Here is a 14,956-nt window from a genome sequence, read left to right as displayed (position 1 = left end):
GCAGAACCAGTTGTGCACTGCAGCAGCCTCAAGGCATTTTACGAATTTCTGCTCTGAACTCCCAACAAGCTGTGAGGAAGTGAGAAGTGGAGGAATATTGTCATCCTCATCCTCTCAGACAAGGAAACTTAGATGCAAAGAGGTTCTAACTTGCGCAGTCTCCTCCTCCCAAAGTGGCTGACGAATGGGAAAAGGAAAGGAGAGAAATGGACCCCAGGTTTGCCAGATTTAAGCCTCCTACATTGGAGATTTGCAAGAAAAGCCGACAGGTAAAAAGGAGCAATGAGAGGCCAGGGAAAGAAAGAGAACAAAAGTAAGCAAGGGCACTGATGGGTGGAAAGAGAAGATGAAGGATAAAGGGAGCAGAAAAAAGTTTAAGAGGAAGAGTGGCAGAGAAGAGACCATACCCAAGGACCAGTACACCGGAGGTCAGCAGTGGACCACTGGCCTCGTGTCAGTAACACTCTCACCTAACAAGGTAGAGACCACACGAAAACCGTCCTCTAAGAAATCACCCAAATCAATAACATACCTCCGCTCCATTCTTTCAACGTAGGCTTTAATTCATAATGCACTCAAAGGGGAGGGAAGAGGGCACTGTTTGAAAGGGGCAATTACACTAAATACACTGACCTTTTGCTGGAAAATTGGAGAAGGGACAGGTGGCTACACAAGCCACCTCTTGCCCCTTCCGCCATCCCCAGCCCTTTCCCCAAACCCCGTCTTGGTTTCTTGGCTCGTCTGTTCCAGTAAGAACCTACCAACGGCTTCTCTTTTTTAAAAACACTTGAGACTGTGATAAATCAACCCCCAACTCCTCTTCATCTCTTTTTCTGAAGTTGTTTTTATTAACTCATTTTTTTTAAATCCCGTTTCATCTCCATGTGCATTTCCCCACCGTTCTTTACGCTTCGGAGAGACCCGGCGGCGGGAGCTCCCCCAGCAGTCTCCAATGGGAGGGAAGGGGACCTCGCAGTCAGTCCCGGTGCGCCCCCTCCTCCCCGGGCGCCCCTTCCCAAGCGGCGTCCGCTCTCCAGAGGCTGGAGTACGCCGTGCGGCCGTAGCCCGCGCTGTAATCGTAGGACACCTGATGCGGCGGCGGCGCCGGCGGCAGGGCGCAGTCTGAGAAGAAGGGGGCGAAAGAGGCCAAGAGGCCGGGCGCATCCTCCCCGCCGGGAGAGTCCGCGGCGGCGGGGTACAGGGGGCGCAAAGGCTCGTTCAAGGTCAAGCCGCCACGGGGGGCAGCTAGCTGCGGCTTCTTGGTCGAGGGGCAGCCCGGGGCGCCCCACGGCTCGGGATACAGTAGGCTCCCCACCATCCCCGGCGGCGGCTCAAAGAGGCCGGGCTCCAGCTCCGGGGGTCCCCGCAGGGCGGCGGCTCCAGTGGGGAACACATCGAGAGGCTCCGCGGCGAGGAGGACGCCCGCCTCGGTGCCGGTGCCGTAGTCGGGCGCCAGCAGCTCGAAGAACTCCACGGCCTCCGCGCCCTTCTCCAGGTCGCCCAAGCTCACGACGGGCCCCGACGGGCCGCACCCGCCGCCGCCGCCGCCCGCCCGGGACGGCTCGGTGAAGAAGGACGGGGGCAGGTTGCGGGCGCGCAGCGGGACCTTCCTGGCGCCCGGGACCGCCGTACCCCCCGCGGGGCCGGCCGCGTCCCCTCCCGCGCCCCCAGCGCCAGCTCCGCCGAGCCCGGCCGCGGGCGCCGCCACTGAGCCCCCAGCCGGCTCGGCGCCCCCGGGGACGTGGCGCAGCGAGTCGAAGAGCGCGGCCAGGCTCCGGCTCTGCAGGCTGGCAGCCGCCGCGGCCTGCGACGCCTCCCGCCGAGGGGCGGCCTTGCCGTGGGCCGGGCCCGCGACGGTCTGGGCGCCGGGGGCGGCGAGCGGCCGCTTGGCGGGCGTGTCGGCGGCGCCCGGGGAGGGCGGGCCCGGAGGCGCGGCGCCCATGAGGCCGCTGCAGCGCTTGATCTGCTTCTGCAGGTACTTGCGGTGGTTCACCTTCCGCTTCGACTTGCCCGGCTTGTCCAGGGCCAGCTTGATGTTGCTGGACGCCGAGTCGATGAAGCTGAGCAGGTCGCGGGTGGCCTCGCGCACGTCCCCGCCCTCGGCGCCCGCCAGCAGCGCGCCCCCCGGCGTCCCGCTCTCATCGTCCTCGAAACAGCAGCCCTTGTCCAGGGCTCCGAAGGCTCCCCCCAGCCCGTCCGGGGAGCCCCCGAAGCCGAAGGGGACGAAGGGGTGCGTGCTGAGGAGCGCCGCCTGCACCGCCATCGCCGCGACTCCCTGGCGGTCCGCAGCGCGGCCGCTGCGCCCCCGGCCGCCTCCCGCCCGCAGCCCAGGCCCGGCTCCCGCCCCGGCGCGGTGCGCGCGGCGCAGCCTCCTCTCTCCGGGCCGGCGCGCTGCTCGGCCTCCCGGGGGAGCTCATTAGGTCTTGTAAGCGAGGGGCGGGGGAGAGCGCGCGGCGACCGCCCCGGTGGCGGAGGGGAGGGGCTTACTTAGCTTGGCTGCCTGGTGTGGGGGGCGCTTTTCTAGTTTTCGGGCTTTCTCAAGCTCATCGCCTTAACCCTTAGTGTCCCTTCGCCCCGCGCGTTTCTCTTGGCTCGTTCCAAACGCAAGAGGTGAGGATGGGATGGCCGGTCCTCAAACTCTAGCTGCTGTAGAGCCACGCCCTGGTGCGGGGGACTCTCCCTGAGGCAGGAGAAAGCGAGTCCAGAGACCTCGATTTCAGTCCTAGCTCTAGTAATAATAATAGCCACCAGCTACTGGCTGTTTGCTTGCGCCAGGCGCTGTCCATTTATTTCCTCATTTAATCTTTGAACAATAGCCCTATGAAGGGCATATTATTATCACAGTCTAACAAATGGAGAAACAAGCTCAGAGAGTTTCAGTGAGTTGGCCAAGGCCATATTGAGTTCAGTCTGACTCCAAAGCCATTCCCAAACCCTTGACAAAACTTGTGTTCTCTCTTGGCCTCGGTTTCCGTATCTATAAGGTGGGGGAAGGAACCTCGTGTCTCCTCAAACTCTATCCCTGGTCCTAAGAGTCTAACTCGAGTTTCTGCAGAGCTCTTAAGTCCAGTGCTCTTTTTTCTGCCTCTTGATTGTTAGAAGCAGCGATTAGCTTATAGTAAGTTGAAGCCAGCCCTTGGCACATCTTTTATTAGTAGTAGATAGACAGCAAGACGCAAGGGAGGAAGAAGTGGCTCCTAGTAAGCCAGCTGTTGCTGGAGAGAGAGCCCTGTGTGTGTGTGTGTGTGTGTGTGTGTGTGTGTGTGTGTAAAACTCTCAGCAGTGTAGGACAAAATATGGATTGGAATCTCTCCCCTACCTGTCATGCCACTTAGATTGTCCTTCTGCAGCTTCTGTTGCATTTCAGGAATCACCTTGAAGTTCACTTAGATCCAGTTTCAGGAACCTTCTTGGGATGGAGAAAATGAGCATGATGCTCATAGAGGGTGGAAGATGACTCAGAAAAGACTTGGGTTCTGGGATTGGCCTCACCACCCGATAGCTCTGTGACTTGGGTTGAAATCCTTGCTCTGATGATTACTGTACATGGCTTTGGGCAAACCTGCCCAACTCTCTCTGCCTTAGCTTACTCATGTTAAATGCGGGTAACTTTGCCCACGTCACAGGGCACTTGTGATATTTAAAGGAAACATCCTGTGAAAAATCCTTATCTGTTGACTGTTCCATAGACTGTGATAAGTATCTTCCTTATTTCTCTAAAACACAAAAAGGTGGCTATGTTCCCTTATGTGTCCCCTTATGTGACAGGGTGTTGATGAGGATTAAATGAGATCACTTACATGAAGACACTGTGTGTGATAAGGTGATCTCTAAAGTTATTATAATTTAGGTGCAGGTCTGCAGGGGGGAGATAGAGACTCTCTCTTTCAACACTCTTTTCTTTAAGCCTCATTTTTTAGAATGTAGCAAAACTATTTTTGAGCACCCTGGAGGCACAAGCCTGACCAAAGAAAGGCCAGAGGAACACTCTGCATTTAGGAGATGAAGTAGTTGCTTCCCAAGCTGACATGGCTGAAACAAACTTTTTCTTCTTTTGACTCAGGTTGGCTCAATTATCATGTGCCTTTCATTTGAGTTACACACAGGATTTTGTCCTCCATGATGGGACTGTCAATTTCGTCCCTGGTGACATTTGCACTCAGCAAATCGTGTGGGCCGGACACTGAGCTATGTTTCTTACCCTCAGGGGTGGATGTCAGCACTTCCCTTCCCCTTTCAGCAAGACCATTCCACAGGCCTCCGAGTCTGGCAGCCAACAGCACTAACTCTTTATCACCTTCTTTCAACTGAGTAGCTCTTGCAAATCCCCAGACACAGATTGCAAAGGACAATACATTTAATTGACATCTTTACTCTGAAAAATCTCTCTTAATCCCCAGAGAGTTAGCTAAGCTCTAACATAATAATATTCAACATAATGGAATATGAAAGATTCACATGTAACAGTCGCTTCATTTACAGACCATTGGCATTCTAAGCATCAAAGTTGATTTGGAGTTGGATGAGGCCAGGTTCACATACTAGCATGCTGCTTGCTAGGTGAGTGCCCTTGGACAAATCAATTCATCTTCCTAAAGTTTCTTCATCTGAAAAAATGGGAATGGGCATAACTGTTCTCAGAGTCTTTGTGAGAATTTCGTGACATCATAGGCAAATAACACCTCTGAGTCTTACCTTTTTCATCTGTACAATGGAGACCATCTCAACTCCTCAAGGTTGTTGTGAGATGGCATATATGAAAGCTCCTGGCACAAAATAGTAGCTTATCAAATGTCTATGTTCTTCATTCCTTAGGCACCACCCATTCCTTACCACCATATAAAGTCAGCATCATTCGTTCTTTTCCGCAACAAAGTGAGTGACTATTTTCAAATGCAAGAGAGCAGCAATACTTGCAGGTTGTAGAAACTTAGAAAAAGACTTTGTAATATAGTAGAGAGAGTATTGAAATTAGAGCCAGAGATTAAGACTGGAGTCCATCTACCCTTTTATTATCTGACTGAGTATAGAAAAGTCACTTGAGCCTCTGGACCTCAATGTTCTCGTCAATAAAATGGGAATAATGCTGCGAGTCTATTTGATAAGGCTATAGTGAAAATCAATGAGAGAATGGAAGTGGAAGTTCTTTGTCAACTGTAAATCTCTAGATACAAATATAAGATATTTATGGCTTGGAAGTTCTATAGCCTGATTCACAAAATTGACTCTTGCACATAAAATATCCATCCAGTCACTTATTCATCCAACCAAAAGATACTGACACCAACAATGTGCTCAGCATTGTGCCAGTATTGCAGATACAGAGATAAGAAGCCATGATTCCTACCCTCTCTGTGGAAAGACAGACCTGCATAGAAGCCATTATACTATAATGTAATACTTCTCAGTGGAAGTAAATTAAAGGTACACAATTGATGGGATAATAGGACCCTCAAGTCTGCCCAGAGGAGTTGGGGAATCCTGCATAGACAAGCAACATTTGAGCTAAGACTTAAATGATCTTTTGAGTGTGCCAAGCAAACAAACGATACCTCTGGGAACAGCGGGGGCAGAGGCATGGTCATATGAAAGCAATAGTGTTTGTGGAAAACTATGGATCATAAGGCAACAAAGAACAACTTCTGCTTGAAATAGCTCTATACCTGAGACCAAAATAAATCCTTAGAGCTTCCGATAGCCAACTAAATTGTAAATGTAGACCCCTCTTGATTGTCTCAGTTGCTTTCCCCTTCATCTCCTTTCCTTTGGGGAGGAGCTCTATCTGGGCTGAAATTAGTTTCAGCAAAGTCAGTGGCCAGCTCCTGCCGGGGCCGTCAGCCCCACCTCCTCCACCCTGAATGAGCATGCTCACTTGAGTGGCTTTGACATCAATACATTTCACTTCCTGTGGGGCAGAGGGACCGGACTCCAGCCTGCAGTAGGGCCTCTCTGCAGAGCTCCAAACTAGAGCTCTTTTGCTCCAGTGATACCTAATGCTGAGCAAGTGGGATTAGTCTCCTTGGGAACCAAGCCCCCCAGGGGCTCAAGAGCTGAACTCGCCCCAAACCGTTTGGGGGAATTGAGATTTCATATTGTTCTTTTACACTTGGATTTCAGGACATTACTCAGACAAAGGCCCACCTGAGAGCTGCCTCCTTTCTTGTGGGTAAATATAGCAGCAGGATCAAAAGCTGACTGACTTATTTTGTTTTCCTCTTTGTAACTTTAATCATATTCCCCGCAGGACAATCTTAGTCCTCAGAGATGTCAGGAATGCACATTCATAAAGGGAGAAATAATTATGCATCTTTTCTCTCTCTCTCTCTCTCTCTCTCCCCATACTGATTTCCTGTCAGTCACTATTTTTGAAACCTCAAACAAATCAATTCTTCTGTTTCACCACATGATATATAAAGTATCAATTTCATCATACAATAATGTTATTTTACAGATTGTGCACCCCCAAAAATGTACTTCTTGTTTTCTTTTTCATTCTTTCCTCCTGCAAACCAGATTCTACTAACACTAGATCTTAATTTCCATCTTAAAAGATTAGATGATATTCTGGTCATCTATAGTTGTATAACAAACTACTCCAAAACTGAACGGCTTAAAACAACCACCATTTCATTGTATCTCACAATATTATGTGTCAATAATTTGAGCAATGTCTGGCTGGGTGATCCTTCTGGTCCGTGTGACATTGACAGTGGCTGGTCTGGAAGCTCCAAGATGGCGACATTCGCATGACTGCACTTGTGCCTAAACATGCTGGCCTTTGCAAGATGCTGGTCTAAGAGTACTCTGACTTCTTACATGGAGACTCAGGAATCCCAGAGACTGTGCTGCAAGAGGCCCCATGCAGCACATGCCAGGTTTCTTATGACCTAGCCCTGGAATTCCCGGAACCTCACTTTCCCTACCTTCTGTAGGTCAAGCAAGTCATTAAGGCCAGCTCAGACTCAAGGGGAGGGAAGCTAGAATCCAACCCTCAATGGAAGAAATAGCAAAGAATTTGTTTGATACACGTCTTAAATTTCTTTTAATCTATATCACTGCCCTTTTTGTTTTCTTTTCAGTTGGTTTATTGAGGAAACCGGATCCTTGCCTGGTCTTCTTGCCCATATTCTGGATTTGGTTAGTTGCATCCATCTCCTTGGTGTCATTTCACATGTTTCTCTGGCCCCTGACTTTCCTGTAAATAGGACGTAGATATAGAGGCTGGATCAGATTCATGTTCTTTTTTATGCCAAAGCACAGCACACGCACTCTCACATATACATATATACTATAAAATATATACTATGACATGGATAATAGTTTCAGAATAACACTGCCAATATTTTTATTAATAATACAATTACTAAAAACAATTTTATTATTTTTTCTTTTTCTTTTTGCCATTTTTTTGTCCTCGAAATATATTTCACTAGCGATAAACAGTCCAGTGTTGTTGTTGTTGTTATTGCCATCGAGTGGATTCCAACTCCTAGTGACACTATGTACAGTAGAACGGAACCCTGCCCAGTTCCGTTTTTGCGCCATCCTCTCACCTTCCCATGCTAATCAGACAATGTTCTGCTGCTAGTCATAGTTTTCATGGCCGGTTTCTTCAGAAGTGGGTGGCCAGGTCTTTCTTCCTAGTCTGTCTTAGTCTGGAAGCTCCGCTGAAAACTGTCCACCGCGGGTGAGCCTGCTGGTATTTGAAATACCCGTGGGAGAGCTTTCAGCATCAGAGCAACACACAGCTGCCACAGCATGACAACCGACAGATGGGTGGTGTGGTTCCCTCACCAGGAAACAAAACCGGGTCATAGCAGTAAGAGCATCGAACAGTTCAATTACTGTGTTTTAAATTCACTTTAAAAAATCCTCTCTGTGTGCTTATGCCACCAATTCAACACCCAGTTAAGTTCATTTGCTTTATTTTTGCTTTATATAAAGATTGCTTTATAAGTCTTTAATTTTGGTTTATAATTTTTAAAAATTTCCATGGTTTCAAAGTCAAAACTACACCACAAGGCATATTCAGAGAGAGCTAGCCTCTGTCGTGGTTCCCTTCACCCTATTTTCTCCTCTCTTCTTATGGGCAATCATTGTTGTCTTGTTTTGTTTGGGTCAAGGATTATCCTTTGTTAGATTATCATATTTTTATTATACATACTTTCCTCCACCTGTTTTTTTCACTTGACTATATATCTTCATTCTTTTCTTTACAGTTGTATAGTATTCCACTGAGTGGCTCTACCGTAGTTTATACAACCAGTCCTGTTACGATGAACTTAATTGGGCTTTTTCCAGACCTTTTTTGGGGCAAACAGTGCTGCAATGAATAGCTTCAATGCAAAACCAACATCTACTAACTTATGGTCTGGCGCTCCTTTTATAATTTTGGTGTAGTTAGGAACATAAGGCAAATACTAATTTATATTTCACCCCTTCTTTTGTTTATTTAACAAACATTTATTGCTCACAGACTATGTGTCAGGAAGCAGTATATGGTTTTGGAGGGACGTAGAGATGCGGAAAGCAGGGTCACATCCTCAAGGAATTCATGATCTAGTAGACAGTGCAGACACATATTCAACAGAATGCAAAGCATTGTAAAATAAGGTGTAAACAAATCACTGAGTGTACAACAGAAAGGGAAATCCACTCCAGTAAAGGAAATTGGGAAGCAGGCATAGACAATGTGACATCTGAGTAGAGCTTTAAAGGAAGAGCAGAATTCCCCAAAGTACATAAAAACAATATAAACAGGAGATATAGGCCACATGAAAATTTAGCTATAATGTTTGTTCTTAGCTATGATGTTTTCATTTTTACAAGGAGAAAGTATCCATGTATTATTTATTCACACACCTTACATGTTTATTTAAAATATTAAGTTTTTAAATGAGTATAGGTGGCATTTTCAGTGAGTAATGAGTATTTCTGTGTTCCTGGATATGGATAGGAAAATAATAGGAGATGATGTTAACTTGGCGGGGATTATTTAACACACTAAATGTCAAGCCAAGAGACAATGTATAATCAACCCTGAAGTCTGTAGTATTTCTCTGCCTTCCTATATGTCTTGAAATATTATTGGGTTTGGTTTATGCCAAAGGAAAATAACACTGGAGAAAGAAGACCTGGATTTACGTTTTGGATCTACTTTTTAAATTTATCTTGTTTATTAATGTATTCTATTCTGCTTTATTTCAGAAAGAAATTTAGGCCACTTATAAGAGTATATGATATGCCACAAGGTAGCACAAATTAAAAGCTAGATTGCAACCTAGTACCCAAATCTTGGTTCCTAATACCATTCCCCAGTAAAAGGAACTAGACCTTCTTGGAGAAATGGCTGATTCTAGGACTGCAGGTAGGGAAGATACAAGATGAGCCTGGAATATCTTATAGCGCCAGAAAGAAGGGAGTGCTCAAAACACAAAATCATGGGGTATGTCAAAGGGACACAGGAGCCAACTGAAAGAGCTCCCGATGACCAAAGCTGGAACAATTTGAGCAACAAAATAAATAGTGTAATATTGGATTAGAAGGAAAAGAAACTGGAACGCATCCTACACATTGCTGCTTATACAATTTTTTTTAAAATGCTATGGGCTTTCCAGAATATTTCTAAACCAGGGCAGCAAGCAGTGCATGCATAAAAACAACACTGGATTCTCCTTACCCTGGACAATCACTAAGTCAGGGCATCCCAAACTGTGCCCTCCATCCCCTGTTTGTCACCAGTGATAACTCAGGTGATCCCAGATGGCGTGGTGCTTTCAAAGAAAAAAGAGCTGAAACAATTTTGTCTCCATATATTTCATAAATTTTAAATTAAAAATTAATTATGGCTTTCACAGAAATCACAATTTATTCTTTATAATCACATCCTAATGATTACACATGTATTACAAGGACTGCGTATGATTGTTCCAGCAAAATTACATGATCATTCAGTGAATAGATGTGGTTTTCACCTCATTTTTATGTAATTTACACATTATAGTTTTTGTTGGTTCCATTTTCATTTTCTTTACACTTAATATATTACATCTATATCTCAAATTTATGAAAGTGGATCAGTGGCTTCAAAGAAGTTTTTGTAGTACTAAATTAGTGAGAAAAATATTTAAAAAACATTAGAAATACATATGGTAAACAAGACAAATGAAAATATAAAATGTATATTCTTCATAAATGCATCTGCAATATAAAAATTTGTATAAGCATTGCAAAAAAAAAAGAAGAAAAGGAAGAAGAAATTTGGAAACTACTTGATTTGGGCCACAGAACTCAGGAAAGCTTCAGTACTTGAGAAAGCAAGAGTGAGGAGAGGAAGTGAAAATAGGAGAATTGGTTGAAAACCTGTATAACAAGCAGTTAGATTCCAGGATCCCCTCCCCCGTCCCATGCAGCCACCTCACAACCTCTCTCCCACCCAGACTGAAAACAAGATTTTTATTTTCTATGGAACTGAATCAGAATGGTTCCAATTTAGGGTATTCCATATAAAATGGAGAGTGAGCAATGAGATGTCATACTGAAAACAAGGATTAAGTGAAATTCTACATTATGAATAATGACCTTCAACATCTTCTCTCCAGTCAGTTTCTAGAATGTTTGCAGCAGATCACATACTCCCCAATCAGGAAATTGGAATAGTCTTCTCTGAAGGGTTAATAGCACATGAGCAAAGATTGGGTGGATTCCCAATAAGCTTTTTAGTTATCCATTCTTAAATACAAATTGACATCTAAGGTTCATCAAGTATTTTGACAATGTCTTTGACATAGATGACATAGACCAAAAAGAAAAAAATCAGTGGAGAAAGTCCCAGAGGAAGCTGAAAATGCAAAGAGCAAAAGAAAACTTACATATAAATTATAATTTAAAGATATAAAAAATGATTAAAGAGATAAGAGAAAATATTACAAGCATAAAACAAGAATTACAAGGGCTGGCCTGGTGGTGTAGTGATTAAGTTCACACTCTCCGCTTCAGTGGCCCAAGGTTCACAGGTTTGGATCCTGGGTGCAGACCTACACCACTCATCAAGTCATGCTGTGGTGGCAACCTACATACAAAATAGAGGAAGATTGGTGCAGATGTTAGCTCAGAGACAATCTTCCTCAAGCAAAAAAGAGGAAGATTGGCAACAGATGTTAGCTCAGGGCCAATCTCCCTCACCAAAAATAAAAAAGAATTACAAAAAAGGGTATCAAAAACACAAAAGAGCTCTCAGAAATTTATGGTAATGAATTTTAAAATATTTTCTATTTTCAATAGAAAGAGTGGAAGATAAAGAAGTCTCCTAGAAAGAAGAAAAAGTCAAAGAGATATTCAACATTAAGCCTATAGGAATTTCAGAAAACAGAATAGATAATATAGCAGAGAAAATATCAAAGAAATAAAACAAGGAAATTTTGTAGAACTGAAGGATATGTGTTTTCAGATTAAAGGAACCCACTACAAGCCTAGAAAATTTAATAGAAAAAAGACTCACACAAAAGCACATTATTGTGAATTTTCAGAATATCAAGGAATAAATAAAAGACTCCAGAGGGATATAAACATCATGTACAACAAGTAAAAATAAAGGGGAATCAGAATGACACCAGACTTCTCATTACAACACTGGAACTTGGAAAACAATGGAGTAAAACCCTTAAAAATCTGAAAGAATATTATTTCCTACTTAGAATTCTATACCAAACCCAAATATCAATCATGAGAGTAGAATAACAATATTTTCAGACATACAACATCTTATAAAATTGCCTCTCAAGAAACTTTTCTCAGGGACCCAGGGAATAAGGTGCTGATAACCACATTGGGAGGGCTGGGTCAGGGAAGAAAGGGGTAAGCGTTCTGTAAGTAACAGGGTAAGCGTTCTGTAAGTAACAGGGTTTTCAGAGCGAGTGGTTTTTTGAGGGGTAACACTTACGAAAGAAAAAAGGGAGAGAAAGAGGAATTGGTCAAGGAAAGCCTTCTGACTACAATGCAGATCTGAGGGCTGTGAAAGGAAAGGAAAAGCCCAGTCCAGCAGGGAGGGTCTCAGACAGTTCCGTAGATCTGACAAAAGTGTCCTCAAGCCCAGAGGGGACAACTGGAGCAAAGATGACTCGTTAAAGAAGCACCTGCAGTACTAGGCAGAACTAGGCAGAAATAGCTAGGCCTTTGTGTCACTCCTTTGCCCAGCCATTGGATGGGGTCACCTTGAGAAGAGTATGGCCTCTCTTAGAAGAGAATGAGTTCACACCCAAAGGCTGTCTGCACACCATACTCGTAGCAGCTGGGCAACGGGTCTTTTTTTTTTTTTTTAAGATTTATTTATTTATTTTGCTGAAGAAGATTTGTCCTGAGCTAACATCTGTTGCCAGTCTTCCTCTTTTTGTATGTGAACTGCCGCCACAGCATGGCCACTGACAGATGAGTGATGTAGGTCCACACCCGGAAACTGGGCCAGGGCGGCTGAAGCAGAGTGCACCGAACTTTAACCACTAGGCCACCGGGGCTGAAGCAGAGTGCACCGAACTTTAACCACTAGGCCACCGGGGCTGGCGCAGTGAGTCCTTTCTTGAAGAGGGTTCTGAGCAGTGCATCTCCATGTCTGCCACATAAGATTATTTTGAATTATATAGGGAAAAATAGAAAGAAGAAATCATTTTAGGATATTTAAAGTGAGAGTTAGGGATAATGGGGAAGAAAATTGTAATACTATTTTCCTTTCTAAACCATTCACATATTTATTTTAATGACAAATTTAAATTTTTAATTTAAAAAGTTATCCTGTATGAGCTGTTTCACTTAATTCACAATTACTCTATTCCAAGTAGAAATAATGACACTATAATGCTAATAAGGACATTTGTAACAATGTCAAGAGTATTTCTCAAGTGCCTTATCTTAGCAACATATTCAGTATCCTGAATAGCCAGGACTAATCACATTAAAAGCTAAAATATCAAGATTGCTTTCTGCTAAGGATAAGGTAACAGGATTTTTAGGAATAGAAGTGTGCTGAAAGCAGCTTGAGTACCTAAGGTTTGACTTTTTTTTTTCTTTTAGGTGATGATTAATTAAAAGCACATTATTGAGAAATAATTCAAAACTTTATCAACATACTGCAATGGAGCATTAAAAAGTACTTTCTAGAAAACTGAGGCTGTCCTGCTTTGGGCACATCATGAGAAGAGAGGATCCTTTGGAAAAGATGATAATGGTGGGAAAAGTAGAAGGCAACAGAGGAAGAGGAAGACCAAATATGAGATGGACTGCCTCCATAAAGGAAGCCATGGGTATGAGTCTACAGGAGCTGGGTAGGGCTGTTGAGGACAGGACCTTGTGGACATCACTCATTCATAGGGTCACCAGGAACCAGAGATGACTTGACGGCACCTAACAGCAAAGACCCAAATGTAGCCAAAGGTGGAACTGGAAGTCCATTCACCATGATCTCCCAAATTAAAATGTCTAAGCATGTAATGCTTGTAAAATTAACATCTCAAGGGATGTTGAGTTAGAAATCTCTATAATTTCTGGGTCTTTATAATTGTGCTGGTGGTCATAGAAAACCAGATAGATGATAGATAGGTAGATAGATAGATAGATAGACAGACAGACAGATAGTGTAAAGAAAGAGATACTAACGTGAGCAAATTCTGGCATTAGTTCAGTTGCTCATTGTTACCACCATGAGCCCAGACTCTGCTTTTCTGCTCCATCTTCCTTAATGTGTTAGTTTTCATCCTTATGTGGGTGCCTCATAGTTGCAAGGTAGCTAATTTGCTTCCAGACATCACACCTCTATTCCAAAAGGGCAAAGGGCCTTTTTCTCAGGAGTCTTTATGATTGTATACAGAAAGGGAAGCCCTGCCCAGAAAAACTTCTCATTAGCCAAAACTGGATTACGTGTTTACCCTTATACCACTCAATGACCATGGGGAAGGGTATTACCATGATTTGTTTAGGACAATCATAATTTACCCCCTGGAGCTGGGAAGGCATCCACACTTACTGAGATGGAAGGATCTCTGCCTAGCACCTAACAGATCAGTGTTCTGTTAGCAGAAAGAAGAGGGAAGGATGGTTTTGGGTGTATAATGACCAAGACCCTTGTTTGATCCAAATATCCAGAACTGCTTAACAGAACCAGTTAGAGCTTCTCATTTAGTATAACTAGAGAGTACGAAAAGTCGCCTAGTATGGAATCTGACCTACAGCTGAAGCAATCTGTTACTCATCTGGATATAGTCGCCTTGCTGAAAAAGCTACACATGATTTCATCCCTTTGACTGATCTGATATATTTCTATTACTTTTTAAAGTTATGTTCTCTTGCTATAATCTAAAATTAATTTTTAAAAATTTTATTCATTTGCCTAAAATTGGTGATATGTATTAATGGGTATGGGGTTTCTTTTTGAGGTGATAAAAATGTTCTGGAATTAGGTCATAGTGATGGTTACACAACTTTGTGAATATACTAAAAACCACTGAATCACACACTTTAAAAGGGTGAATTTTTATGGTATGTGAATTATATCTAAAAAAAAAATAGTGGCATGCATATGTACTGAATTCCCATTAAGAGGTTCCCAAATGTCAAAAGCTTGAGAAAGAGCCCCCTGAGCAATCTAGAGATGGACACTAGATCTCTGAAGAGGAGGAATCGGAGGTGAGGTAATCCGCCTCGATTGCCCGCCTTCTTCCAGGCAGTTTCATGGACTGTGAAGAGAGCCTGATTTATGTGGGCAATTAAAGCTGTTCTACATAATGCTGAACAACCTGATTCCTTATCCAACCAAGGACATTATCAATCTGCTATCTTAAAATCCTCTCTCCACAGAGCACGACACTGTTCTCATCCTGGGACTGCCAAGAGAAGTTGTGCATTATCCCATCTCAAGGACCCCAATAGCCAGTCTATAATAGCGGAAGTATAAGGGGTTGGGGCAACA

The 14,956-nt window shown here is 44.0% G+C and overlaps 1 protein-coding gene across 1 annotated transcript; it reads right to left on the bottom strand.

Annotated features, from left to right (window-relative positions):
* Positions 1-542: 542 nt before the first annotated feature.
* Positions 543-2,634, bottom strand: FAM181B (family with sequence similarity 181 member B). Its single transcript, XM_070623998.1, has one exon. It carries the CDS (start codon positions 2,261-2,263, stop codon positions 977-979), a length of 1,287 nt encoding a protein of 428 aa, XP_070480099.1. The 5' UTR covers positions 2,264-2,634; the 3' UTR covers positions 543-976.
* Between the last annotated feature and the right edge of the window lie 12,322 nt (positions 2,635-14,956).

Source organism: Equus przewalskii, chromosome 6 (genome assembly GCF_037783145.1).
Source record: "Equus przewalskii isolate Varuska chromosome 6, EquPr2, whole genome shotgun sequence".
NCBI classification, from domain to species: Eukaryota; Metazoa; Chordata; class Mammalia; order Perissodactyla; family Equidae; genus Equus; species Equus przewalskii.
The sequence above is the reverse complement of the archived record's forward strand: the minus strand, read 5'-3'. Positions and strand labels throughout refer to the sequence as shown.

Excerpts from the sequence above, each read along its gene's own strand:
- FAM181B (XM_070623998.1), bottom strand. The coding sequence starts at position 2,263 with ATGGCGGTGCAGGCGGCGCTCCTCAGCACGCACCCCTTCGTCCCCTTC.